Below are 27,262 nucleotides of genomic sequence, written 5' to 3'. Positions count from 1 at the left end.
GCTGTATTTCTAGCTTTCACCAAATCTGTCGTACGGTCCGACCATCTCTGTCGGCCTCACTCGCTTCCAGTTAGGCAGCAGGAGGATTTTTCTATCTCTGGGAATCTTGTTTATTTTGCTTTTTGGTGCACACTTTCCTTCAGTTCCAATAATATACTTTAAGAGTTTTAGATTTATAAACGTCTATTTTTACACTCTCATTCTAAAAAAGAATAGATGATAGCGTTTTCTCTCAATTCGGCCCCATGAAACCTCACTTTTCCCTCTTTTTTTTTTTTGCTTTCAGCTCCCAGACCTCCCATTGGGAGTGCCCTGGGTTGTTATGGGCTCCAGGGCCAGGTAATCAATGTTCTGGAGAGTCCAGTTGCGATCCCTGGAAAAGGCAGGGCCAGAGGGGAGCGGGAAGGTGGAGACATGACAAAGACAAATGCACTTTATTGATCAGGCAACAGCATTATACAGGGCTGGGGCAGAGCGCCCAGTGCGCCAGGGCCACACAGAGAGGGGGTCTGATTCACATGGAGACAGAGGCTGAGTGTCCTTCCTCTTCCTTCTGACAAGTCGGTGGCATCACAACCCAGGGAGGGAAGGAAGGAAGGAAGGAAGGGCTCCCGGATCCAGACTCGCTCTGTCTGAAACCCAGGGCTTCCCCCAAGGGACTGGGTCAGCCACTAGGGGAAGGGGATGGGGATCTGAGCTCAAGCGTGGTGTAGTGAAAAGAGCACTGGACTTTGAGTCCAAAGTCTGACCCAGTCCTGACACTACTTCTAACTAGTTCTTTGCGCTTGGGCGAGTCATGCCCTCCTCTAAGTGTTAGTTTTCTTTAACAAGGGGGTTGAACAAGTTTAGCAATTTTCAGGCTTTTTCTCTTACTGAATAACAAGCTGGACCAATGAGTTCTGCAGCGAAAATCAAACAAGGGTGTCTCCCTAGACCCTTGTAAAATAACAACAACAATAATTAATGTACAGAATTTTCACAATGTAAGTTTTTCCTCCATAAATATCTCTGAATCAGTGGTGCCTGCTACCCTCTATATTAGAAAATAGTACAAATGGAGTCTGATTCTGAAAACAACACATATCTAATAAATTTAAGATTAAGCCATATATATGCTACTCTGCAATAAGGAATGTGGCTTTCAGATGATTCTCCCACCTGGAAACTTCTGAGAGACACAGGGCCAGGTGGACACTGACAGCCCTTGCCGTGGTAAGTCTGATTCCTCCTGGGATTTTCAGGGAACTGCAAATGCAGGTGGGAGGCACATCTTCCAGGGGTTTGGCGATCATATTCCCACTGACATTACCTCCCTGGCGGTACACCAAATGTAGCCATGTTCCCCAAACTGAAGTAATGATCTGAAGAACCCTCTATGACCCTCTTGGAAGAACCACCTTCTGGGCTGGTCCCACATACCTGCAACCCATTCTCATGAAGAAATCCCACCCTGGAGGAAACGGATGGAGCATTGCCACTTCCTGGGCTGGGCTGGCTACAGAGAACGTGGAGTCTGAAGTTATATTCCCCCACCCCTGCCTCACAGGCCCCTTTTGACTTTTGGGTGGCAGAGTGAGAATAAGAAGGGAACCAGTCCCACACCCCACGCCCCTCTAGCCTCAAGGCTCTGCTCTCTCTGACGAGCCCCCAGAGGATGCCCCATTCCCCTCCCCCTCTCCCTGGGGAGCCAGAGCGCAGGCTCCAGGCTCTGCAGTGAGCAGTCTTGGAACTACAGCTAGGCAGCAGGAAGGGCAGGCTTGGCTGCTGGGTTTGGGAAAGTTCTCCTATACCCAACGCTGCCCGGGAGAGAAGATGCAGCCCCCACTGGTGAGCAGAGAGGGAGGCACTGCTTCTCCACACTGAGCTGCTGGGAGATCGCGACTTCCAAGAGGGAGGGCTCATTCTCTGCTCTCCCGGTTGGGAGCTAAGGCACTGGCAGGGGGAGGAGTGAAGACCCAGATGGGGAGTTTCTGCAAGCCGGGGGCAATTCAGTCTGCCACGTGAATCGTTAGAAGGAGCACTCCCATGTCAACCAAGTTCTTAGACCCAGGCCAAGGAGCTATGGGCTTGGTGACAGGGACAGCCTATGGCCACCACCCACTACTCTTCTGAGACGCTGATTTTGTCTATTCTCCACTGCCCAGGCCCTGCATTCTTCCTCCTTGGGCCTCTCGACAGGTGGGTTCTGGGCCAGTGGCTCCAGCGCTGGGGAGAAAGCCCACCTCCCCAGACCTGCCGCCTGGGAGAGTATGACTGTGACGATGGACAAAGGTGGGCACCAAGGAGCTAGACAAGTGCCTTTTGGCTAGCAGAGGTGGGGGAGGGAGGAATTAGGCCCTTAGTCACCTTGGTTTTGGTCATCCTTGGCAGTGAGTGTCCTAGACAGGCCAGAGGTGGGGAGGCAGATGAAGGGGACCCTGTCATGGCATGCTGCCTGAAGACAGACAGCGCCGTCTGGCGGCAGGTGAGATGGGAGAGGGTGGGGCTGTGGGCCAGTTATTTATCGTGGGTGGGCAGGGGGAGGGAGATCCCCACCAGGCTCTGGACACATGGGCCTGGAGTGGGGGAGGTACTCTGTCCCTGAGGCATGGGTACACTTCTCCTGCCTGCCTGTTCTCTCAGCACCAGCTAGCAGCCACCTGTGGGGAGGTGGGGGTGTCCCTGGACGAGGCCTTGCCTTCAGCCTCTGCCTTCTGCCCCCACTTGAGTTTCTCTGTCAAATAATCAGCAAGTCTTTATGACTGAGGTCTCATGGGGCTGGGGACAGCCCGTGGCCTGCAGGAAAGGGGGACCTTGGCTTAGGTCGCACAGGAGAGAGGCTGGGCGGGGCAGAGAGGGGAGGTGGCAGAGGAGGGGCTGCACTCCAGAGGGGGTGGGGAGGGCCACTGGGCAGTAGCCAGCCCCAGGCCTGGGCATGCAGCCCCAGAGAAGCAGCTCTGCCCAGGTGCCACCGCAGGCTGCCCTAGTCAGGAGATCTCATTGCCAAACACCTCGAGCACGAGGGGCGTGAGTTTCATGCTGCACTCGGGCTGGAAGGAGAGGCAGCGGTACTGCTTGGAGTGCTCCTCGTTGAGGCTGCGCAGGTCAGCCAGCTTCTGGATCATCTTGGCATAGAGCAGGTGGCTGCCCGGGGGCGGGTGGCGGCAGCGGATGTAGGTCTGCAGCGTGTTGGACAGGCGGTCCTGGATGGCCTCGACCAGCGCGGCATCCTGTACCCCCGGACGGTCTGTGGGCACGGGGGTGGAGGTCAAGACACAGGAGCTCTGAGCTGGGCCCCTAACTACTCAATCTCGCCACCACCCCATCTATGCAGACACCCAACCACAGCACCCCCAGGTCACCATGTAGAGCTGCTGACCTGTGACACCACTGCCTGGCCCAAAGCCCCACAACAACTTCCCATTGCATTTAGGATGGAGTCCCAGGTCCCCTGTCCCCATCTCACCTGGCTCCCTGTCTCTGCTCCGTCCTTCCATCAGTGTCCTGATGCGCCATGCTACCTGGCCTCTAGGCTTCACGTGTGTGTGCCCTCTGCCTGGAACTCAGCTCTTCATTTCTGCCTGACTCTTACTGATCCTTCAGGTGACAGTTCCCTCAAGAAGGCTGTTCCTGACAACCCTCTACGTCCACGCCCCAGACAATCAGGTTCCCTCCCTCTATTATATCCTCCTGTAGTATCACGTCTTTATTTTTTGTAAACTCTCATCATATTAGGAATTAGTTGTTGAACAGCACCTGTTTCATGTCTCCTCCTAAGCCTCATGGGAGAGAAGTCTGTGTCCTGTTTGCTGCGGAATCCCTGTGTCTAGCACAGTGCCTGGTACCTCGTAGGTGCTCAATAAATCACCGAGCGTATGAGTGAATGAGTGCGCGAATGCCGACCAGGCAGGGGGAGGGGAGCCCGAGTCCACTCCCTGGGCCCCCAGCCCTGGAAAACACTCCTGGGCAGAGGCCACTAGCTTGTACCCTGAACACTATCTAGGCAGAGGCAGAGCTGTCCCCCTGTGGGACTTGTCACCAACACATAACATCCCTAAGGCCACAGTAACTTCCTCTTCAGCCTTTTCTCCCTCTTCTCACCCCAAACAAGCAGAAGAAACCAAGGGTCACAGCACGTTGCTTCCAAAATCCGTCCAGTAAACTTGCCTAGGCAGAATGTCCATCGGGCCCCAGGGTTTGGACCCTGCCTCCGAGGAGCCTCAAGTGACAGGAAGGTTTGGCCTAGTTCACACAAGAGTAGAGCCTGAGTATGGGAAGACTCAGGCCTTTCTGTGGCCTGAGGACCCCTGTTCCTCTCGTTCCTCAGAATCCTCCCTGTGGATCACCTACAGTCTCTGTCGGGCAAAGCCAAGGGCAGCGAGGGACCCCTCAACACACACTCTTTGCACTGGGCTGTGCAAACCCAGTAAAGTGGGCGTTTCCTTATCTGCCTCTCCTTTTGCTCACTTCTCCCTGTAGACAACCCTCCTGGCCCTTGGCAGTCTTTGTCACCCTGCCCGCTTCCCAGGTCCCTGAGTTCTTCCCTGCTAGGCCCATACCTGGGGAGACAATGCAGATGGCCATGAGTAGGACATGCTCCTCCTCATGCAAGTTCAGCTTCTTCAGCCCCACCTGGAACTTGATGAGGGGCTCAATCAGCTCCAGGCTGTGTCCAGCTATGAGAGACAATGGGCAGGTGCTGTGGACAGAACTGAGAAGCCACTTACCCCATTGCAAACGCCCTTCTCTCCCTGTTATTGCCAAGCCCCCACCCATGTGTCTGACTGCGGCCCACAGCCCCAGGAAGGGTGGAGGCAGAGCCCAGACACACCTTTGGCCACATCATGGCCGTCGTACTTGTAGTCGTGGCTGCCGCAAGTCCAGGACATGTCGTCCATGGTGAAGGACTCGTTGGAACGCAACATGATTACTTCGATGGCACTTGACTTCAGCAGCACGATCTGGTCCTCAGAGGTGAGGTCTCTGCCAGGGAGGGCAAGGGAGGAGGTCAGGTCAAGACTTTCAAGTCATAAAATCAGTTTGGTGTTTTGACAGGTATACACCTGCCAGGTGACCAGCATGTGCTCTGAGTGCTCCATCGAGGAGCTTGCAGCCTGGTTGGAAAGGACAAGAGTGTTCGTTGAGAGAGCACGGAGAAGGACTGTGATCATGTGTCAAGGTGAGAAGGGAAGTAGCTCAGTTACCAAGACAAGGAAAACCCAGTGACTGCACAGCCAGAGCGCTCAGAGACAGGAAGATAAAGCCTGAGAAAGCCCCAGTGCTGTGGTATAACATGGTGGTCTGCAAATGGTATGGGCAGGGTCATCTTCGACAACTCCCACGTTTCGTTTTCTTCGCCCTCCTCCTGTTCTCCAGTCCTTCTTAGTAGCAAACTCAGGCAACTCTGTCTCTAGGCCATCTCTCCAGCCCTTGACCTCAGGCCCCCTGCCCCCAGGACTGCTCTGGCTCAGAGCTCTGTCCTCTTTTACAACAGCCTCCTCCAGAATCTTGGACTCAAGTTTCACGTCTCTCATTCATCTTTCTTACTGCCGCTACAGGTGAATGTCACTCTGTGCTCATAAATCCTCACTGACTCTCAAACACGCCAGGATCAAGCCCATACTCCATAACTCGGCTCCAGCCTGGCTTTCCAGCCCCCTCTCCCATTGCAAACTCCACTGACCCTCCATTCTAGCAATATCGGGCTACTCTGCATTCAGATGCTGTGTGTCCTCACACCACCATGCCTTTGAGCAAACTACAGCTCCAGCCAGGAATACCCTTCTAGTGCTCCATCCTGACTTTCTGGTCCCTGGAGTCTCCGCCCTCCAATTCTCTTCAGCGTAAGTAGAGCCATTTCTTTCTGACCCATTGTACATTGCTGCTGCCCCTATTTTGCCCTTTCCCCTCAGCTCTGTTATTTATAGGCTTGTCTCTGGCTGTTTTCTTTTATTTAAAAAATTTTTTTTTAGAGACAGGGTTTTGCTCTGATGCTTAGGCTGGAATGCAGTGGCATGATCATATTTCACTGCAACCTCCAACTCCTGGGCTCAAGTGATCCTCTTGCCTCAGCCTCCCAAGTAGATGGGACTGTAGGAGTACATCACCATGTCAAAAATTTTTCTATTTTTTATAGAGACAGGGTCTCACTATATTGCTCAGACTGGTCTCAAACTCCTGGCCTCAAGTGATCCTCCTGCCTCAGCCTCCCAAAGTGCTGGGATGATAGGCATAAGCCACCGCACCCAGCATCTGACTCTTATTTGTAAGGTACTTGAAGGCTAGCACCACTTCTTAATTACATAACTGTTGTTCACACACTGGTCATTGAGCCCTGAGCACAATAAGAGGATCAATAAATATGTGCTAATGAGTTGAGAAGAAAATGCACTATTCTTTTTTTTATTTTATTTTATTTTTATTTTTGAGACAGAGTCTCACTCTCTTGCCTGGGCTAGAGTGCTGTGGCGTCAGCCTAGCTCACAGCAACCTCAAATTCCTGGGCTCAAGAGATCCTCTTGCCTCAGCCTTCTGAGTAGCTGGGACTACAGGCACACGCAACTGTGCCCAGCTAATTTTTTCTATTTTTAGTTGTTTGGCTAATTTCTTTCTATTTATAGTAGAGGTGGGGTCTTGCTCTTGCTCAGGCTGGTCTCCAATTCCTGAGCTCAAGCAATCCTCCCACCTCGGCCTCCCAGAGTGCTAGGATTACAGGCGTGAGCCACCGCGCCCGGCCAGAAATGCACTATTCTGAATCACAAGTCACATTGGACTTATCTGAACAATAGCAAGGAAAAAACAGGGCCACATTTCAACTTGCTTCCAAGCTTTTATTCCCATTCTCTTCCTGTCTGCTTCCTCCTGGACATCCTGTAGATGGTCTGTCATCCCCCCTGTGGCTGAATGTTGGTATGTAAGGCAGAAAGCAGATATCAGCTGATGAGAGTTTCGTATCAGCAGGTGACAGATGATGGGGCATGAAAAGGCTGGTGTGATCAGGGCGCCAGCAAAGCATCTGTATGGAAAAAATCACAAAGTGCTGGAGTTGGAAGGCTCCTCTTAGAGACTGTGTGGTCCAATTCCTCCTCCAGCATTCCTGACAGATGGCTCTGACATAGCCCCTGCAGGGTTCTCCTGCTGTCAGGGAGCTCACGCCTGTGGATACAGCTACGGGTTGTCAGAGCCTGGGTTAATGGCCTCTTCTTCTGTCGAGCTACAACCCACATGGTGATGTACTCATTCGTTGCTTATAGTTTTGTACTCTCGAGGAGCACAGAACCAGACTTCTCCACTGGCCATGGGACTTCCTTTCAACAATGGCTAGTGGAAGTTTTCCTTTAAAAGAAGACTACCATGTCCTCCCTCCGTCTTCTCCAGGACAGACAGTCTAATGACATGGTGTCTAAACCTCTCACCATCCTTGTCACTTTTCTCTAGATGCTCAATCTGCATTTGAAATATAAAAACTAACACCACCCCTATTTTAGTTTTAACTTGTTATACAAGTAAAACATTTATTATCACATCTTTGGAAAATACAGAAAAAATATAAAAGCATATGAAAATTGCTCACAACCACAGTTAACATTTTGGTGTATTTCCTTCCTATCCTTTTTCTATGAAAAATATATATGTTTTGAACATACCTGAGTTCATACTAACTCTGTATCCCACTTCCTATATCATTTAACATCCTTTAGCCCAATTCTTAGTGGGTTACATAATGTTACATCATAGCAATACACTATATGTTGTTTAATCAGTCTCCCATGTGCCTATTTTTGGACATTTTGGCTGCTTCCTCACTTTTGCTGGGTAATTCTGTGTGGGATATCTTCGTACATAACACATTGTTCAATGCCCCACTCAGACTGGATGGCCTGTGGTGAATACATGCTCCCTGGGTGTGTGGCCAGAGAGATTTCAGTGGGATCACTGCTTATGGTGATCCAGAATACTACTGCCATCAAAGCAAACCTAAAACGACGTCAAATTACCACCCATAGCCTGGAAAAACAAGGACTTTCTAAGTGCAGGTCATAGCCAGAAGCAGGGATGATGGTGGGTGGGAGTCGAGGCGGCATGAGGGGAAACCAGTCAGGGAGCTTGCCCTGCGATAGCAGGCTCAGCCCGGGCTCTGTGCCTCCCGCCTGACCTGTGTGATGTCCACACCCTGGCACCGTGTGGCTGCCTCGTCCTCACCACCCCCACAGGCAGAGCCCAGCACCTCCTCTCCGGGATTCCCACGGTACCTCTAGCAGGTTTCTAGCAGAGCTCTTATCTCTCTGCAGCAATTGTTTACATGTCTGTCTCTTTCATCAGACACTGAATCTCTGGATGCCAGGGACTGGGATCTAGCTGACTTTTATCCCTCGCAGTTTACATAAGAAGGCAATTTGTTGGATGGATGAGTAAACAAATGTGGAGAAAGGGGCATAGGATGAGGGAAGCATGGTGACCCCAGGCCTTTGGCCTGGGAAGGAGCCCTGGAAATGGAAATGGCAGTGGAGTGGAAGGTTTTTAGCCTGGGTCAGGCTCCAGCTGATGTGGCCTTATCTCTTGTGCACTTGACTCAGTAGTGAAGCCTGAAGGTCCTAAGTCCTCCAATCTAAGGCTGCTCCTGGCCATTTGCATGCTGCTACTGACAGCACCTCCTCCATGCCTTTCTTTTGCAGCAGTGCCAACAAGGAGAGAGATTTGTGGGGTGAGGCTGAGAGGCTGAGGGAGGGAGGTGGGAGGAGGGAACAAGGCCAAGGCCGCAGTTCACGCCCAGAACAGTCCATCCAGTCCTGCCCCACATTGGTCTCACGCTTGCATGGGAGACTCATCCTGCCCCCCTCCCCACTCACCCACATAGGAGTCTCATCCTGCCTTCCCCACACCCTCCGCCTCTGCCTACAGGCAGCTAGATCAAAGCCACGAGGGAGGCAGCCACTGTTCTTTCAGTTCCTGGAAAAACAGAACCCAGCAGAACCAGAGAGCTGCTGGGCTAGCCCCACCTGGGCCCAACTGGAGCCTGGGCTTGGGCTCCAGTCCAGGCTTGGCATCACCTCTGTCCAGCCACAGAGAGTGTCCACATCAGTGTGTCCCCCTCCCGCCTGCCAGGAGCTCTTGCCAAGGCTGGAACCATTTTCACTGGACGACGTTCTGCTCTGGGACTTTTCAAGTCATGCTGAAGAGAGAGAAGCCAACTCAGGGATGTTCAAGATCAATTTAACCCATTTTGCGTCAATGGCTGGGCAGCTCCAGTACCTGCCCATATGCACCTCACTTTGGCCATGACTGCAGGGCTAGACTGGGGAACCTTGGGGAAAGTGAAGAAAGGAAGGTGGCATGCTTCAACTCCACCTTGGGGAGAGAAATTGAGGGGAGGGTGGTGCTATTCATGTCAGGTGTGGGGGAAGGTAAGAGACAGTGGCCAAGGGTATGGGGTGAAATGGAAGCTAGGGTTACTTGGTGATGGGGGCAGCATTGGGGTAATCTGGTTTAATAAGTAACTTTCCCTTTTGGACAGTTTTCCCATGTGTGCCATCCCAGCCACCACCTAGAATCTCTGAACCTTGGTGTCTGGAGCTCGGGGGCCCTCTGTCCAATTCCTCACCAGAGCAGGGAAAGATGAGTCCTGTGTAGGTGAGGACAGCTGCCTGGCATTAGGGAGGATGCCAGTGCTACAGTGTTTTTCCTCTAGCTGTTTACACAAAACAAGACTTTGGAATACATGGACTTTGCAAACAATAACGTGAAGCATGGAGGAGGGAGTTGGAACTTGTGCTCAGTGGAATGTGTCCTCAGTTCCAAGGAAAGGCTCTGAGGGTAAACCGCAGGCCCAGCACGATGCCGGGCTCACAGATCAGTCATTTGCTCCTGCCTGCCTGCCAGAGGAGCCCTGACTCCTGTTATTACAACCAAAATGTGCCATGCAGCAAGAGTGTCTCAATACCGTTTGATGTTTTTCTCTTCTTCACAATTTTTGCATTCATTTCAGGGGAACAGCATTGGAGAGTTTCTGGTATTTGGGTTGGTAAGAGGCATAAAATAACACGGAGCCAGTTGTTTTCAGGCAGAAACAAACTGGGAGTGTTGGGTCTAATTCTGTGATTTACCATCAACCAGCTGGTAAGGTGGGGATTTAGACAATAACGAATAGGCCTCCCGACACAGCAGAGGGGTCCTCAAAACAATAAATGGCACCTCATATTAGTTCCTATGCAGAACTGGCCAATGTTAATGCATTTTCCAGTTCCCAGTATTCCAGCACTGAGTCTGAGCACCAGTATCTAGGAAGCGTTCTGCCTTCTGCTGTAACTACAGCTATTGCTACTACTTGAAATGATAATAATATTGCCTGATACTGATTTATTTCTTTCTGTTGTTCAACTACATTGTGTATGTTTTTTATGGCAATGTACCAAATGACCATTTGGAAAGAACAAGGCGATATAACTATCTCCCAACATATCTACTAAACTTGCCAATACTCTATTGTTTTAAGAATATTTAACATTGCATAAATATTTTAACATTGGTATTAATACAACAAAACATGGGAAGGAATGAGTGAAATTTGTATGAATGAGTCCATAGAGGAGGGTCCCTGCTCCAGTAGAATTCCTTATTCCTATCTATTTGGGCAAAAAGGTTTCAGTTTGGTTAGGAAATATCTTTAAATGTAAATTTTGGTGACGGATGCCCAGGTCATATGTGCCGGCAAACCTGTCTCCCTCTGGCACTACTATACTGTTTCATGAGTCCATGTGGCCAAGCTTTCTCTTCTCTATCGTTTATTCTGGTCTTAGAACTGGGTGTGGAGGAATAATGCAGGTTGAATTTAAAGGGATAACATGAGGATTAGAGTCAAGCCAGCGGGAGTGGACACAGCAGTGAACTGGGAGTTCCAAGCCTGGCTCAGACACGCTGGCTGCAACACCAGGAAGGGACCCTGGCTGGCCATCAAACCTCTCTGGGCTTTTGTTCCATCACCGAGAAAGTGAGGGGATGGACTAGCTCTCCAGCACTGGCCCACAGAGCAATACAGGATGGGCTGCACTTCCTAAAATACAGATTCCTGGACCCACCCCAGAGACTCTGATTTAGGAGGTCTGGATGGGGCCTGAGTCTATTTGGGGAAAGCAGTGGACTGGTGGTCTCCAAGCCTTCTTCCAGCTCAGCCAAGGGTTCTGACTCTGCTCCCAGAAGTCACAGAAGCTTCTTACCTGAATCCTGGGATCATCTTGGCAAAGCCGATGACCTTTTGGATGCTATAACTGACCAGGTCAGCCAGGTGGGGCAGCATGGAGAGCTGGGACAGGTCCAGGGTCACAGAAGGGTCATCTGAGTCCTCTTCATTCAGATCCAGGTTGGAGAAGCTGGACGGCTCCATCATGTCTGGGAAAGATGGGGGAAGAGAAGGAGCTATTTGAGGACACTCAGGTCAGGCCCCTCCTGCCCGCCGCTGTGTGGACCTCGCGTGCCCTGGCAGCGGGGCCAGCTGGGACCCCACAGTGACCACCTCTCTCCGCAGGTCACTCTTCAGCCCCAGGTTCCCTCTGCAACTCTCGCAGTCTCTTTTAGCAGTGGGAGGCAATGAAATCAAAGAGCCAGACATACTCAGAGAAATAAGACTCCCTCAAGCCAGGATTTTTCATGCATTGTTCCCCATGATCTCAATCAAAAATGAATTTGGGCCCAAGCAAGCCATGGGAAAAAATGTCCAACCTCACTAGTGATCAAAGAACTGCAAAATAGAATGTCTACACTTTTCACCTGTAAGCTAGAAATGACTAGGTTTACATGTTGATGCCAGTATTTGTAGAGATGCAGGGAATTAGGCAATCCTTATGCAGGGCTAGGGTGCTAAGGGAGGTGTACTTTGTGCAGGAAATCTAGAAAACCATCTGGCACTATGGGTCCAAAGCCTACAGTTGTGTGTACTCTCTGACCAGTATGTCTACTTCCATGAATTCATCATGAGGAAAAAATCCAGAATAAGTGTAAATATTTAGCCACAAATATACCATCTTACTGAAAAGCTGGGAAACATGCTAGATATCCAATCCTTTAAAAAGGGCATTCTACATGTATACCAAATGATATGGAAATATGATACAATATACCATTAAGAGAAAAAAAGCAAGTCATCGGTCGTATACAGCACAATTCCATCTCTGAATACACATACATGTTTAAAAAAAAGATGGGAAAGAAATACATCATAGTGTCAACAGTGATTATCTTGGGTAGTAAAATTAAAGATTATATATATATATATATAAAATTTAGTTTATATTTTCTAAATGTCTATGCTGAACATGTATTACTTTTGTATAACAATGTTTAAAAAAATTTGAAAAATTAACTTGTTTAATTTTTATAGCTTTTATAATTTTTATAATTAAATAACTACAGTATTAATATATAGTTATTTAATTTTTAAATAACTATATGCTATACTGAACATACCATTGCTGGGAGTGAGCACTCTGAATCAATTAACCCATGAGAGGACATCAAAACTCTTAAATAATATGAAATTATTATTAAAAGGTGAAATATAGGCCAACGTATAGATTATACAGATTGCTCTTCATTGGTACAAATGAATATACCACCACGCGGAAAAAGCAGGAAGGCGGGTAGAGAAAAGTAGCACATGGGAAGGATCCTACCAGGTGAGGGTCTGGGAGGGTCAGTGCTTCTCTGTTGTGTCCCGCCCACTTCCCTCCTGTCACTTCTGGGTGGGCGGACACAATGTCTGGCTCTAACTGCTATCTCTGGCTCGTGGCACTTGGACCCCTTCTACCTGTTTGGGATCTGCGCACAGATCCGTCACTGAATCCGGAAGTACCATATCTCAGGGTTCAAGTTGTCCTCACAGGAGGGTGTTTTTGCATCCCTGCCCTTCTGGAGGCCCCAAGCAGAGGACACCAGGGTTTGGCAAGAAGTAGAAGGAGGAAGGACAAGGACAGGGGGAGGATGAGGCAGGATGATGAAGAGCAAGGTAGAAAAGGGCTGTAAGAAGAAAAGCACAATACCTCCCAGACTCTCAGGTGAGCTGGAGGTGACCGGTCTTACAGTCCCAGAGTGGTCCCCCAGGGCTCAGGTGGAGTGTGGGACGAAATGGGACCCACACGCTCTCCTTCCCACCCCAAATTTTACCTTCCGAACTGCCCAGGATCAATACACCATTTCAACAAATGAGGTCATCCCCAGAGAGGGGCCCTGGCCAGAAGCCTGGCTCAGAGGAGAGAGCACGGCTCAGGAGCCTGACCCTGCACAGCCGGAACCCCAGCTTGGCCCCTTTCCCAATGTGGACCCGTGGGCTAGTCACCCCTCATCTGTGCAAGAGGAGTTGTTTTGAGGACACTGTGTGGCACTCAGTATATAAATACTGCTCATGTCAGGGAGCCTTCTGCCTCTTTCGGTCCACAGCCCAAAGGCAGCTGGGTCCTGCTTACCTGGAGAGATGATGTAGTGATCTGAGCAGGAGGAGGAGGAGTCCCCGGAGAAGCCGGCAGTGTGTCTTGAGTTGGGCCTGGAAGGAAGGCTCCCTCCACCCTCACCTCCACGAACTGGAGGCTGGAAGGGAAAGGCAGGGTCTCAGAGACTCACATTTTGGGGCCACTTTCCTACCTTGGCCCTTGGCCTTTGATCTGTCATAGGAATGGCTTCGGCAAAGGTCCATGGGAGGGGAGGCCTCCTGGTACCGAGGGGCAGAGCAGCTTCCATCCCTTCTGCTGGCTCTGTGCCAGGGCACCCCTTGCCCTCCACTCCCACTCCCTGTCTCCTCCAGGTCAGCTCATCCTGCCGGCCAGCAGGCGGACGTACCCGGAACTGGCTGAAGTCAGCATAGGTGGGGTCGTAGGTCTTGTGGTGGGCGTCCAGCAGGATGGTGATGATGTGCTGCTGCTCCTCGGACAGCTTGGGCCGCAGACTGTCCTTCAAGGCCTCCTCCTCCTTTCGCTTCAGGATCATCTCGCGCTTCCGCTGCACCTCCTCATCCGTCAGGATGACTGTGGGGGTCGTGGGGGGGTTGGTCAGGAGGGCTGCAGCCCCTCCAGGAAACCTTCCTCCATCATTAAAGGCCCAAGATGGGAGGGGCTTCAACACCCGGGGCTCCCTGTGGGGGGGCCCCCCGCCACAGAGACTCCGACTCCACTGTATGGAGGAAAATGGGGTTTTCTATGATGAAAAGGAAGGTACATGCAGGAGAAAAATGAGAGAATTTAAGAGAGGGATGGTCAGGGCGTCAGGAAGGCTGGGTTCTCAAGAATGCGTTGTGGGACCTGGGGCAAACTGTTTCAGCTCTCTGGGGTTTTGTTCTCTAGCTTGGAAAACGTGAGGTTTGGACCAGACAATCTCTTCTAAGGTCCTTTTCTTGTACCTTCCTCCATAAAGCGTGTGTGCATGCAGATGGAGGAAATAGTAACACCTACCTCAGAGGATCAACTGATTTGAGAACTGCATGCCTGCCTGGCACAGAGCAGATGCTCACTGAACGTTAGTGGTCTCCTTTTTCCCCCAGGCCCTCCCCACCGCGTTCCATGATCCCGAAGAAGACGTCAGGGTGGAGAGAGGGTGAAAGGGTAACTGTGGACACTCGGAGGGCTGGAGGCCGGGAGATGCTGAGGAGGCCCCTCTGCATGGCCGTTCCCACATCCAAGTTTCCAGACATGGAACTCGGGCATCTAGTCCACTCTAACCAATGGAGAAAGACGTGGCCTCTTTCGTTCTCTGCAAGACAACCCCTTCTGCAGCCTGTACAGTCTTGACATTTCTGCCCATGGGAGTTTTCGAGTCCTCTTGAAGGCCCTGAAGGCTGAGGCCTCACAGCTCTAACCTTGGAAGTTCTCTCCAGCCACGAGGCAGGGTGTTGGGCCACAGGGAGACTGTTGGCCACCTGCGGGTTTATGCAGGGGCTTGTGCCTGCCTCCTGGTGCTGGGGCAGCTGCCTGGGCAGGCGGGGCTGGGAGCAGGGATGCCTGGCACGGGGGCCAGGCAAACAGATCTCCTGGCCAGGGCTTGCAGAGCGCTGGCGGCAGGAGTGGGCACCAGGGCCCTTGGCCTGTAGCTACTTGCTCGGTGCTGGTGCTGCCAGAGCATCTGCCCACAGAGCTGGGGAGTTTCACAAGAGCAGGGAAAGGAACCAGAACCTCAGAGTAGGTGAGTGCCAGGCTTCAAGAAAGGCCCATTGGCCCAGGCCCCTCAGGTAGCGGGAGGACAAGAGAAGTTGGTGGAGGGTGTGGACGGCTGGTGCCACAGGCATGGCAGGAAAGGGAAGCCTACCGCAAAGACAGAGTGTCCCTCCCCAGCTGAGGTAGGCCCTACCAAGAGAGGGGCTGGGAGGAGGCCACGCCCAGGAGACTGACTCACCTGCCCAAAGAGCTGCCAGCTCTCCTCCCACGGAGGGCGTCTGCCCAGACCCTACAGGGTCACACAGGCTGGGAGCGGAAGGGGCAGAGAGCACCCCAGGGAAAGGCAGGGTGAAAGGGCCTAGCCTGGGGAATCCAAGATTAGGTGTCTGGTCTTTCCTGCTCACCTGAGGGGTGAGGCAGAGGAGATGGTGACACTGGATCTAGGGAGACCTGGCATGACACCCCATGCCAGGGTGTCTACAGGCATGTCCCTCGGCCTTACTGGACTTTGCTACGTGATTCTATGTTACTCTCCTGCTCTAGGCATGCTGGCATTGCTGACCTGTGGAGTGTGGCCTGCTCACACTTGCCCCTGCCTTTCCACCTGTGCTGGGTGCCTGTCCAGCTGGGTCTCCCCGATAACCATGTGAGCTCTATTGGTTCTTCAGTGCCCAGCCACAACCAGTCCTCTTTTGCCATGAAGCCCTTCGGGATTGCCCTGATCTGCACTGAGCCTCGTTTCTTACGCCTGCTGCATATTTCCCACACACGTTGGCGCCCAGTTGTCTTCCACTCTGTAGACTCGTGGTTAGTACCGGTTTCAGTCAGTGTCTACAGTGAGCCTAAGCAGTCCAAGGTCTCCCTAGACTGCAGGTTACTTAAGGGCAGGGGCCACATCTTATGATTCTTATGTTCCCCCCACAAAAGCTAATGCAGTGGGGCTCCCTGGCCATGGTTCTTGCTCCATAGTCTGACACCAGACAACAAGCACATCAACTCAGATTGCACCTACTGTGTGCGAGTCATTTTCCTGGCTCAGGAGGGGACGGTGAGCAGTGCTGCAGTACTGCCTGTGTCCTGCAATGCTGGGAATGGCACACAGCATGCCAGTCCAGAATTGTCCTTCAAGGCCTCCTCCTCCTTCCTTTGCTCATAGCTGAGCAAAGATGACCTCTTTCATCTTAATAATCATGATTAAAATCTTTTCAAGACAGAAAACCTTGTAACGGAACACTTGTAACATCATGTAACCTTTTCTTGATGATTCAGAGCTGAACTTTGGAGGACAAGGTTATGACCTCAGCGTTGTCTGGGGCTCTTTGCCCTCCACCGTGTGGCTCAGCCTGCTGTGCCTTGCAGTTCTTATGCGACTCTTCACAGCTTTCAGTGTTAGCTATGGGTTGTCTCTTCTTATTGGTGCCTGCCTCTAGAAGTGTGTCTTACTCCCCCTTAGGAGTGACTTCTGATTCTTAGCTAGAAATTCTGGTTATCGAGTTTGATGTAACAAAATGATAATATTAATAATCATGGATAATACATACAGAGTTTTTCTATGTACCAGGCACTATTCTAAATGCTTGTTGTATATTAACTCATATATTCAGTCCTCATAACAACCCTTTAAGGCAGGTGCTAGTGTTATCCCCATTTAGCAGACGAGGGAACTGTATGTCTTGCTCAAAGTCACACAGCTAACCAATGGTGGACACGGTATCCGGACCTGGGCAGTCTGTTCTGGAGCCAATGGTCATAACCACTACCCTATACCGTGTCTGCTTATAATCAGTTAGAACTGATCAGCAGAACTTGGCTCTCAGCCATACAGTCCTGTCCCATGAGGTGCTCCAATCCCTCTGAAGACTGTGAAAATGAAATAAAGTTGCAAAGCTTGTAAAGGATTTACTTTAAAAAGACAAAGAAGATTCAAGGTTAACCTTACAACATCCTTTCTCCCAGTCTCTTGTATCGAATAGGAGCCACCATCCTCTGTGTTGGTAACAGAGGAAGAAATGCTGAGATCTACGGGTTTCAAACAGGGGCACCCACTCACAGGCCTCCTGCAAGGCAACATTGTTTTGGGACAGAATAAGTCATAAGTCTCTCACATATGCAGATGCTATTGCAATTTATGAAATAATTTGTTTCAAGGAGTTATTAATTTCATAGGAAATTTTATAATCATTTTCTTAATGAATTGATACTAAAATGTTATTACTATCATGTTTGAAGACACGTTTCGAAGTTAAAAGGCACTGACCTAGAAGGAGAGTAAACAGGCTCTGAAAGAGTGTTTGCTGGGCTCTCCGATGAATAACGTGCATGAGCTTTGGCACGTAGCCTTTGTAAAACCTACTTGGCTGCTCAGTAGCTTTTGTGACTTCCTTCTAAGTGACTTGTTCAGTGTGAAATAATTTTGTGCGAGTTATTGTCATGCAAGAAATGTTCCCTGCCTAACAAAGTTGAAATCAAGTTGGGAAGTCAAGATCTGCAAACATAAACAATTTAAACATATTTCAAGATGCCAAGGGTGGCCTAAGGACAACAACAGGAAAGAGGACATAAAATTTTTCCAAATGAATGACACAGAAGTATCAGGTTTGGGAGAATCTTACTGATCTATAGACCAGTGGGAGATACAGAGATACAAAGAAGCATAAGGGGGAGCTAAAATTCATTCATTCATTCAACATGTACTTACTGAGCACCTACTATGTGCCGGGTGCTGTACTGATAGTGGGGAGAGAAGATACACATCTGTAAAAGCAAGTTAACATAATAGATTGTTCTGTGTAGAACAGATTTAGTATAAGCAAGAAGCAAGAACTCAACTATGAAATTTCTTGAGTTCCAAAGGCATAAAGTTAACAAAGACTTGAAGGGAAAGAAAAGTAGTCTTCCATGGGAACAAAGCTCTCTTCAGCACATCTCTTAGGGCCCCAGGAAGTGCCCAGAAATGCACAATGGAGTGAGCTCTGATGCACTGGGAGCACCCGAGGGGCTGGCCTGGGGTGCAGCCCACAAGCCTGGCCTTTGGAAAGAGACAGACCTAGGTTGGAATGAATGCTGATACTATCATCTTATTAGCTCAGAGGCATGATATGATATTTTAATTCCCCAAGCTTCCTCTCAGCTATTTAAAAAATAGAAGTATTTACATATTTAGAGTGTTGTGAAAATTGAAGAAGAAAATGCATGTTCCTGACATAATATCTGATACACAGTAGATAGTCAATAAATTTTAGATTCCTTCCTATGCCTCCTCTGTGCAAGGGCCCTCTCCCTGCCCTGGCCAACAGGGAGCCTCAGTTTTTAGCTCCCTTCCTGTGGTTTTACAAATGTTAAGACATTCAGTTTTCTCTGGGACAACAGCCAGCCCAGGTGATAAATAAGCAGATATACTATCAAGTCCGCTGAAGCTGGGCTAACTTGAGGCAGGGAACTGTATCTTTTCCTGGACGACCTTCCCTATGGGGCAGTGGAAAGCACCAGCTTTGTGCTGGCCCGACGCTTCTGTTTTAGCTGGAGCTCTAGGGCCCAACCCTGGGAGCCCCACCCCAGCAGCCCGTCCACAACTTGGTACAGCTCCCTACACCGGGATCACAGGAATGCTGTGGACAAGGGGCTCCCCTGGGTGTACAGCAGGCCTGGGGACTAGGCTGGGTGGGGGTGGCTGAGGCACTCAGCTGATTTGGGGATGCACTTCTGGGCTGCTGGCCCCCAGCACATGGTGGGGTGCTCCTGGGGCAGGGGCCCCGAGTCACCCAGGGCCTGGTGCTGTTCTTCGCCATGGACACAGTGCTCTCTGCTGGGACAAGCAAGGGTCGAGGGGGGTGCACGGAGTTGGATTCTAGCCCCAGCTCAGCCCCAGCATTTCTGACCCCAATCCTGGTGGTGTTACCTCTCTGAGTACCAGATGTTCTTCCTATTCTAAGTTAATAGCACATCCCCTTCCTCCAAGACATGGGAGTGGGGCCTGTCATGCATCAGGGAGCTTGGCCCTGTTGGGGACTCCTGTGGCAGCACCCTACTGAGCCCCAACAGTAAAACCCCCTGCCGTGCTTGGTCGGGGGCAGCCTCAGAACCCAGGCTCCAGCCCTGTAGAGACCTGTGCTCTGCCAAGACAGGGGCTGTGCCGAATGCACCTGTTTATGCGTGCCCCGGTGCCACTCTGAGCAGGCCCCATGAAGAATGTGTGCAAAGGCCCACAGGCACTCCACTTTTCACTCTCTCCAAGATAAATGCTGGAGTCGGGTGGGGCAGGACGGGGGTAGGTGAGGTCGGCATGTCCAGGCCTGCGCACTCCTGTGAGGGTGAGGAGGAGCGAAAGCCTGGAAAGTCCTTCCAGGGCCACCAGCATTGGCTGGGAAGCCGATCCACAGTGAGGAGTTGGGACCCCCAGGAGAGGAGCCTTGGTCCAGGCCCGAGGAGGAGGCTGGAGGTGAGGGCCTCCACTCTGCCTGCTCCCCAACAATAGATAATTAGCTTTCCCCTTAAGGAAGAAATTTTCCATCCCCTAAGCCCCATCCTGTGACTGTTCCCCTGTTCCTGACACATCTTCCTGGTACCTGTCTTCTCTCCATCCCCCAAGAAAGGTCCTGTAGCCAGGAGGGCTTGCATCTGAGCACCCTGCTAAGACACCTCAGGCCCACGGCTGGCAGGGCCTGGGCTCTGTCCTAAGGCTGGACGGGGGTCCGGGTGCAGATGCAGACAGCAGCGAGTGAGGGAGGCAGAGCAGGGACGAGTGTGCAGGGGCACCGCTGCCAGGGCTGGCCCAGTTTCTGGCTCCAGCCCAGGGACAGCCTGGTGCGCCCCTCCTGCATCTGCCGAATTCAATGGCTACTTTGGTTACCAAATAACTGTACTACAGCTCCGATGCAAAGTCCAAGTGTTGTTTTCAATGGTGGGTCAGAACACCCCTGTAAATCTACCATGTTGGACAGGAAGTCCTATAGGATCACCCCTTTTCCCCCACCTGGATTCAGAGGGCCATCCTAGAGCCCCATTGCTTCCCCTCGCAGACCCTTTCCCCTGGTCTCCCCCAGCCACCAGCCCTCAGATCTGCTCATGGGGCCAGTGTGGCCAGAAGTCTCTGGTGGGGCGGAGCATGGATGCCAGCTACGCTCCGAATATTTATTCTCTCCATCACTCCTGCCCTTCCAGCCCACGGCACTCTCTCTCCCAATGTCCAGAGACCCCTGGGGTCCTTGAGCCTCATTCTTTCTTCCACGTCCAGGGAACAGGGAGCTGTGGGAATATGATGATGTCCTGGAGGAAGACTCTGACTAAGGAAGCGGGGACTCTTGAAGACCATGCCCTGCCTCTCCCTCCTCTCAGGCCTCACTGCAGAGGGGCCCTCCTGGGGCCTCTGAGACACACACACAGATCACAGAGAGGCTCACAGGATTGCTTGGTGCATTTGACCCTGCAGTCCCAGCTGCCCTGCTGCCAGCCGCTGGTCCCACTCACGCCCCAGCCACAGATGCTGGCGGCTACAGAGGAAAGGAGGTAGACCTCTCTGCCCAAACCCACATGGCAGGGGCCAAGGCCCTCCCCTCACCCTGCCCAGCCCCCTGGACACTCACACTCCTTCATCATGCCGATGTCCACGCAGCGCTTGAGCCGGCAGGCCTGGCAGTGGCGCCGGTTGTCCTTGGTGATGCGGCAGTCCCCGTTGAAGGGACAGGTGAATAGCGCCTTCCGCTTCATGCTTCGCCTGCAGAGAGATCACATGCCCTGCCCTGGATCACTGACCTTCTGGCTCCTCAGCCCTGACTGCAGAGAACAGCCTACCAGGGCTGCGACCACAGAGACCTGCACAAGAGGCCCCCAGACCTCCTTCCCTCCTGGCCGCTGGGCCACACTCACTTCCAGGCTGGGCGCCCCTGGCCCTTCCTCCTCCTCTCATTGCCTGCTCGGCCCCCATCACTGCTTGTACTTACTTTACTTGTACAATCTCTGCTCCCTCCGTCTTAAAAATTACACAGTAAATACATGAATAAATTTTTTCTAGTAAAAACGTGTTAAAATACTGAAATCTGCATGGTAGCCCTCATAATGTCTTATAATGAGCTATTGTGAGAGACAAGGGGACTAGTCTGAGCGTTAAGTCTTCTAGAGTCCAAGAGATCTGTGACTAGAACATTCCCCGTTCCAGAGATAGACGTGTGCATGGAAGGGAGAAAAGGCCCAAGCCACAGCTCCAGGTATCTAGAGAACCTGCCCAGAGAGGGAAGAGGCCAGATGAGCAGGTGGAAGCCCTGAGGTTTGGCCTTGGCTTTCTGAAAGGCAAAGGAAGCAAGGGCTCTGTAAGAACAGAAAACTACTGAAGTGTTCTTAGCTAGGAAGCTGGTACCCCTGGTATCCTACATAAAACTGTACGTGCGTGTGCACGTGCAAGCTTGAGGGCTCATTTCCTAATTCTGACGTTCTCTCCCACTGCCAGCCACACCACATGGACTTTGTGAGTCTGCAACAGCACACTTTCCCAGAGGCTTCTCATCGTCCATGTCCTAGAGGCTCCTGTTCCTCCCCCCAGCCTCACTAGGGACAGGCCCCACTTTTTTGCCCCAGAGCAGGTGACATGTTAGCTGGGGAATGATGGTGGCAAAATCACTTTCTGTATGAGCAGCAGCCCCTTCCAAGGAGCTGCTGAGTGTGGAGGAGCCCAGGCCTTGGAAGCAAAGGCCCAGCCGCAACCCTTTCCCTCCCAGAGATGAGCTAGTAACATCGTCTTCTCCAGATGTCAGACACTAGTTACGATTCTTGGTAAAACAAAAACGACTTGCTGCTCATGATCACGAGAACACACACAGGGTTTAGGACGATCGCACTCATCAGTTGACAGACTTGCTCCAGCAAGGGGACAGATGGGGACCAAACCAACTTGACCAGTGGGATAGTGCCGAAGAGACCAGTGTAAGGCTCTGCTGGCAGTCACAGGCAGACTCTTAGATCCACAGTGGACCCAAAGGACCATTAGCGTAACCCCCTCATTTTATAGATGGGACCACCGACAGTGAGAAATTTATCAGTCAGGCTATTCAGCAAAAAGTTAAGGCTTCTAGGTCTGGAAGTCTTAGGGATCTGAGGCTCAGCTTTTAGCTTCCTGGATTGTTTCCAACCCCAGAAACGTCAAGCGCTGCATGGACATCGGCATGATGAAGGAGTGTGAGTGTCCAGGGGGCTGGGCAGGGTGAGGGGAGGGCCTTGGCCCCTGCCATGTGGGTTTGGGCAGAGAGGTCTGCCTCCTTTCCTCTGTAGCCGCCAGCATCAGTGGCTGGGGCGTGAGTGGGACCAGCAGCTGGCAGCAGGGCAGCTGGGACTGCAGGGTCAAATGCACCAAGCGATCCTGTGAGCCTCTCTGTGATCTGTGTGTGTGTCTCAGAGGCCCCAGGAGGGCCCCTCTGCAGTGAGGCCTGAGAGGAGGGAGAGGCAGGGCATGGTCTCATTGAAGTTGAGACCATAGGCAAATAGCTGCATGTGGCTGGCCCTTGAGCGCAGCTCAAGGCCAAAAATGACCCAGTGGTTGAGGAAGCACCTGCTGTTGGCTTTGGACTTTGGCTCTGGCACCCTCCTGTGACAACCTCATCACCCAGGGGCCACCAGCAGAGCTGGGCTGCAACGAGGTGGAGTGGCCCCAGGCTGTCAGGGGGCGATGCTGTCCTACCCGGCAGTAACCAGCCAGAGAGAGATTATATGCCAGGCTTTTGTCTTCCACCTTTACAGAAACAAGAAGGCTTTCGCCTTTCACCTCTATACCTCTACTGCAGCTTTCCAGAGGGACAGGAGAATATGGAAGCCCCCTGTGCACTGTTAGGGCTCCAGGTATGAGATACAGTCGTCACTATAGGGCCCATTTGTAATATTCCAGGACAGGAGAGTGGAAGAGTGGTGGCCCTCCTTTCTCCTTTCCCCCCTTTCCACCTAGTGGCTCTTGAGGCTTCACCTGTTACCACAAACGCTTAGGCCCCAGAATGCCCATAATTCTCTAAAGATACTCACCGACCAGTATTTTCTAGTTCAGAGATAATTCTCATTTTTTTTTCTTTTTATATTTTAACAACCAGGCACCTTGCCCCGGGGCTGAGGGATTGCTCTATCCTTCCACCCACCATCTTGTCTGGCTCAGAGCTCTTCCTGTTAAGCCTCCAGGGCCATTGGCACCAAGAGCACACATCACCTGTGGGCCCAGTAGGCGCCTCCAGAGATACGAGCCGAAGCCTCTCACAGCCCTGGGCTGGGTGGGGGCTGCGAGCTTCCCAGGGTCTGAAGCCCAATCTCGGGATTCCACACACTGGAAGGTTGGAGACAGCCACTGGCTCGACTTCCCCTGACAACAGGAATGGACTCCAATGAGGCTGGGAGTAGGGATAAAAACTAATGCAGAGCTGGGTTATAAGAAAATACTGGAGGGGGAAACCCCAGTGCCCTTGCTTCCTGCTTAAGAGTCATAGTCCGAAGGCCAAGAGCATTGAAAAAGGAGAAGAAAACAGCACCACACTCTGGAGAGTGGGGTCAGTGCGCAGGGGATGGAGAACTCTCCCGCCTGCTCTGACAGACCCAAGTCCTTCCCGGAACCCAGATCCCAGAGCTGGCCTTTCAGGCGTGTCTGGCCCAGTGTGGCTTTTTGCTAGGCCACAGGTCCTGTTGGCTCAGAGGTCCTGTTCTTTCCTGTTCTGCTGCCTTCTAAGGGCACTTCCACACATGTGGCTGTCATTTAGTCTCTGCCCACAAGGAGTCGGGGCAGCCAGACTGCCCAGCCCTGGCTCTGCGCTTTGTCCTGAAGATCACACCCCACCTTGCTTTCCTCCCAGTGCTAATTGCCTATGAACTAGTTCGGTTTTGAGAAACAAGAGCCTTGGGTTTCCATGGGAGCCCATTTCCTCAGCTGCTCTCTGAGCCTGAACCCTGTCATCCTCTGGGAGGTTGGCAATTATACCCTGCTCAGGAAGGGGGGTAAGGGTGGTGCAACCAAGCTAAATATAGATGCAGTTTCTAGAAAGCCAGGGGTGAGAGAGGACATTGACTGACTCTCATGCCAGAGACCCATTTATCCAAACACAAAAGAAACAAGAAGCTCACAAAAGCATCAAGTGCCTAGGGCCAGGGCCTCAGGCCTGAGACAGTAGGGCCTTTCTCCAGTAGGTGGCCTCTGCCAGCAGAGACACACCTTGCGTAACCCAAGCCTGGGGTCAAGTACCCCGTCTGGGCTCTGTCTCCACTGCAGCTGCGTGTCACAGAGATCCCAGTGCCTGGGCAGGATACAGGAGCTAGATGGAGCTGCTGATCTGAAAGACCTGCGTGAGGTGATGGGAATGTTAGCAGCTTCACTGTGGCGATCATTTCACAACACAGACATATGGCAAACCATCGAGCTGTACACCTTAAATAGAGGCCATTTCTATTTGTCAATTACACCCCAGTAAAGCTGGAGGAAACAAAAAAAGAAAGACCCATGTCACCTGATTGGGGCCGAATTTGCATGTGGCAGCATCAAGAGGTTCTCAACAGGTGGGTTTAAAAAAGCTTTATGCAAATTGACCAAGGGGTTGAAAAAAATAAAAAACTAAAATAAAATTTTAAAAAGCTTTAAAGGAAGATTAACACTGTAGTGAGGAGCATAGCCTTCTTTTTTTTGGAAGGCAATTTAGCAATATGCATCAAACATGCTAAATGCAAAGACACTTTTAACATGGTAAATTCGCTTCTAGGACTTTATTTTGTGGGTAGAGAAGTCTGTGGGCCCAAGGGTAGTTACTGCAGCCCTCCCTGGAGAAGCCAAAGACTGTACCGAAATGCCCATCAAGGGAGGACTGGTTTGTTATGTGATAGGACCTCCATACACCGCAACGTGACTGTCAAAAAGGCAAGGAAGAATGCTGACATGGGAACCAGCTTGAAGAAATGTTCTTTAGCAGATAAAAGCAAGAAGCAGAATGGTGACTATAGTATGCTCCCACCTGTATGCGCACATGCGTGCACACACGCACACACACACACACATACTCATACACACTCATAAAAAGTCTAAAAATGAACACAGTGATCTGGTAACAGTGATAGCTTCTGGCAGGAGGTAGGGAACTGAGAATTGGGCTCAGTAGGAGACTTACTTTTCACTTATATACCCTTTTAAACTGTTTGCTTTTTAAAAACCATATATAGACATTACTTTAAAAAATTGATATCCACTTCGAATATTTAAAAAATAAAAATGAAATACAGGCTTTGGTTTGATTGATTTGCTTGAGTTTAAATCCGGATGCACAACCTTGGCAAGTTACTTAACCTACCCATGCCTTGGTTTCCACATCTGTAAAATGGAAACAACCCTACAGAGGGGGGTCATTGTAGGGATTAATTAAAGGAAAAGGGAACAGGATCAAGACAAAGGAAGCACTAAACAAAGGGAAGGGAGAGAAACCGGCAGGGAGAGGCAGTGGCAGGGACTGCTGAAGAGTGGCCAGAGATTGTAACCATCCCAGTGAGACTCTGAGACCCTAGAGGCAGACACCATGTCTTACACCTGCCACCTGGTGCCTAGCGTAGGACTCTGCAGGTGGAGTTTTACAAGTTGTTCCTGATGTCTAGACCCACAGACCACTGTCCAGTTCTGCTGAGCACCAGCCAGTTCCCACTGAGTCTGACTGACATGAAGCTCTCTCAGAGATCCCAGCCCAGCCCTTCTTTTCTCACACCTGATATTTAACGCCTTCTGTTCAGGCATCTCTTTTCAGAGACCCCTGCCAACACATCACAGCCAGACACATTCCGGTTCCATGGTAAGGAAGAGGAGGAAAGGATTGTCTGTCCTTAGAAACTAAAAGGGGATAATGATACTTACTAGCTATCACTGTTGAGAGCTTTCTGTGTCAGTACCTCACATATTATCGCCAATGCTCTCAACAACATTTCAGGGTAGGTATTATGCCTGTTTTACGAGTGATACAAGAAGGTGCAGAAAGTTAGATAACTTGCTTAATGTCACACAGCTCACAAGATTAGAATCTCAATCTGTTTGACTCCAAAGAATCTGGTCTTACCTACCATGGTCCTCATCACGAATCTACCATCTCTCAATCCAAGCTGGAGCAGCAATCAAAACATGCCTCCCCCAAGTCCAGGAGCACGGAGCAGAGGCTGTCCTCCTCTAGGACAAAGAAGCCATTGATAGGCAGTCCCTGAACGGAGGTTTTGAAAGAAATGTCTAGCCATGCTCTCCACTGGCTCTATATTGTCTGATCACAGAGAGGATCCCAAGTGCGTGCTGAGAGAGAATTCATGCAAATGAGCCCTGATTAGAGTTCTGAGTTCTTAAAGAAATGACCAAAAGGAAATGTAAGATCTTCTTCACACTCTTGTAGCTAGCTGTCTTTCTTGACAACTCCAGAGAACTTTCCTCCCAAATTCTCTGGCTTCCTCTACCCAAGCTTCTGAACATTACTCTGGGACCATCCATAGATAACCCCACTCATTCTCTTTCATCTACTTCCTTGCGCATCTGTGGATGGAGGTCAGCTGCCAAGCTGATCTGGACAAAGTTCTCTCCAGCAACGCTGACTTCTTCGTGACTCATTTACTTGTGCCCCTAGAATACCCTGTGTGGCTGTTCCTCCCCTTTTCTCTATTTACTGTACTGCCTTTAAGCACTTTGAGTCTTAAGTTGCTGGACATCTGCCCCATTTCTCTGCTTCACTTCATATCAAGGTTCCTAGAAGAGCTACAGATATGAGCTGGGTGACCTTCCTGAATGCCAGAACATTTATCATGTTCCTGGGTCCTCGCCAGCCTGCCTTTTGCCCCCTGCACTCCACAAGATCCATAATTGACAAGGTCCCTGAGAACCTTGGGACTAGCAAACAAAACATGCTTCTCCACAGTCTTTCTTAGCTTGGAGCTTGCAGCACACAGCTTCAGTGTCCTGATTAAGGAAGTGTCAACAGGGAGGAAGAAGACAAGATAGAGGGGTAAAGGATGACCTGTCTCTCGACCTGCCTTCCAGAATCAACTCTTAAAGTTCACCATCAACCTTCATTCTCTTCACCAAAGAGGTCCCTCTGACTTCCTTCCCTGTCCTTTACATCTTTCTCTTATATCACACCCTGGAAAAAGCAATCCATGCCTGTATTTGTCCACATCCATATACATATATG

At 50.9% G+C, this 27,262-nt stretch overlaps 1 protein-coding gene across 2 annotated transcripts in view; it reads right to left on the bottom strand.

Moving 5' to 3' along the window:
• Positions 1 to 2,628: 2,628 nt before the first annotated feature.
• Positions 2,629 to 27,262, bottom strand: part of VDR (vitamin D (1,25- dihydroxyvitamin D3) receptor) — a 52,467-nt gene continuing 27,833 nt past the window's right edge. The window contains exons 3-9 of one of the 2 annotated variants that reach the window (XM_012638412.1): positions 20,693 to 20,823; positions 13,804 to 13,988; positions 13,434 to 13,554; positions 11,193 to 11,364; positions 4,811 to 4,962; positions 4,539 to 4,655; positions 2,629 to 3,226 (exon numbers count right to left, since the gene is read on the bottom strand). In XM_012638412.1, coding sequence (XP_012493866.1) covers positions 2,967 to 3,226; positions 4,539 to 4,655; positions 4,811 to 4,962; positions 11,193 to 11,364; positions 13,434 to 13,554; positions 13,804 to 13,988; positions 20,693 to 20,823 — 1,138 coding nt within the window. In that variant the 3' untranslated portion in view covers positions 2,629 to 2,966. The remainder of the gene's footprint in view (positions 3,227 to 4,538; positions 4,656 to 4,810; positions 4,963 to 11,192; positions 11,365 to 13,433; positions 13,555 to 13,803; positions 13,989 to 20,692; positions 20,824 to 27,262) is intronic. The other variant, XM_012638411.1, reaches the window with a different exon arrangement.

Source organism: Propithecus coquereli, unplaced genomic scaffold (genome assembly GCF_000956105.1).
Source record: "Propithecus coquereli isolate 6110/MARCELLA unplaced genomic scaffold, Pcoq_1.0 Scaffold13, whole genome shotgun sequence".
NCBI classification, from domain to species: domain Eukaryota; kingdom Metazoa; phylum Chordata; class Mammalia; order Primates; family Indriidae; genus Propithecus; species Propithecus coquereli.
The sequence above is the reverse complement of the archived record's forward strand: the minus strand, read 5'-3'. Positions and strand labels throughout refer to the sequence as shown.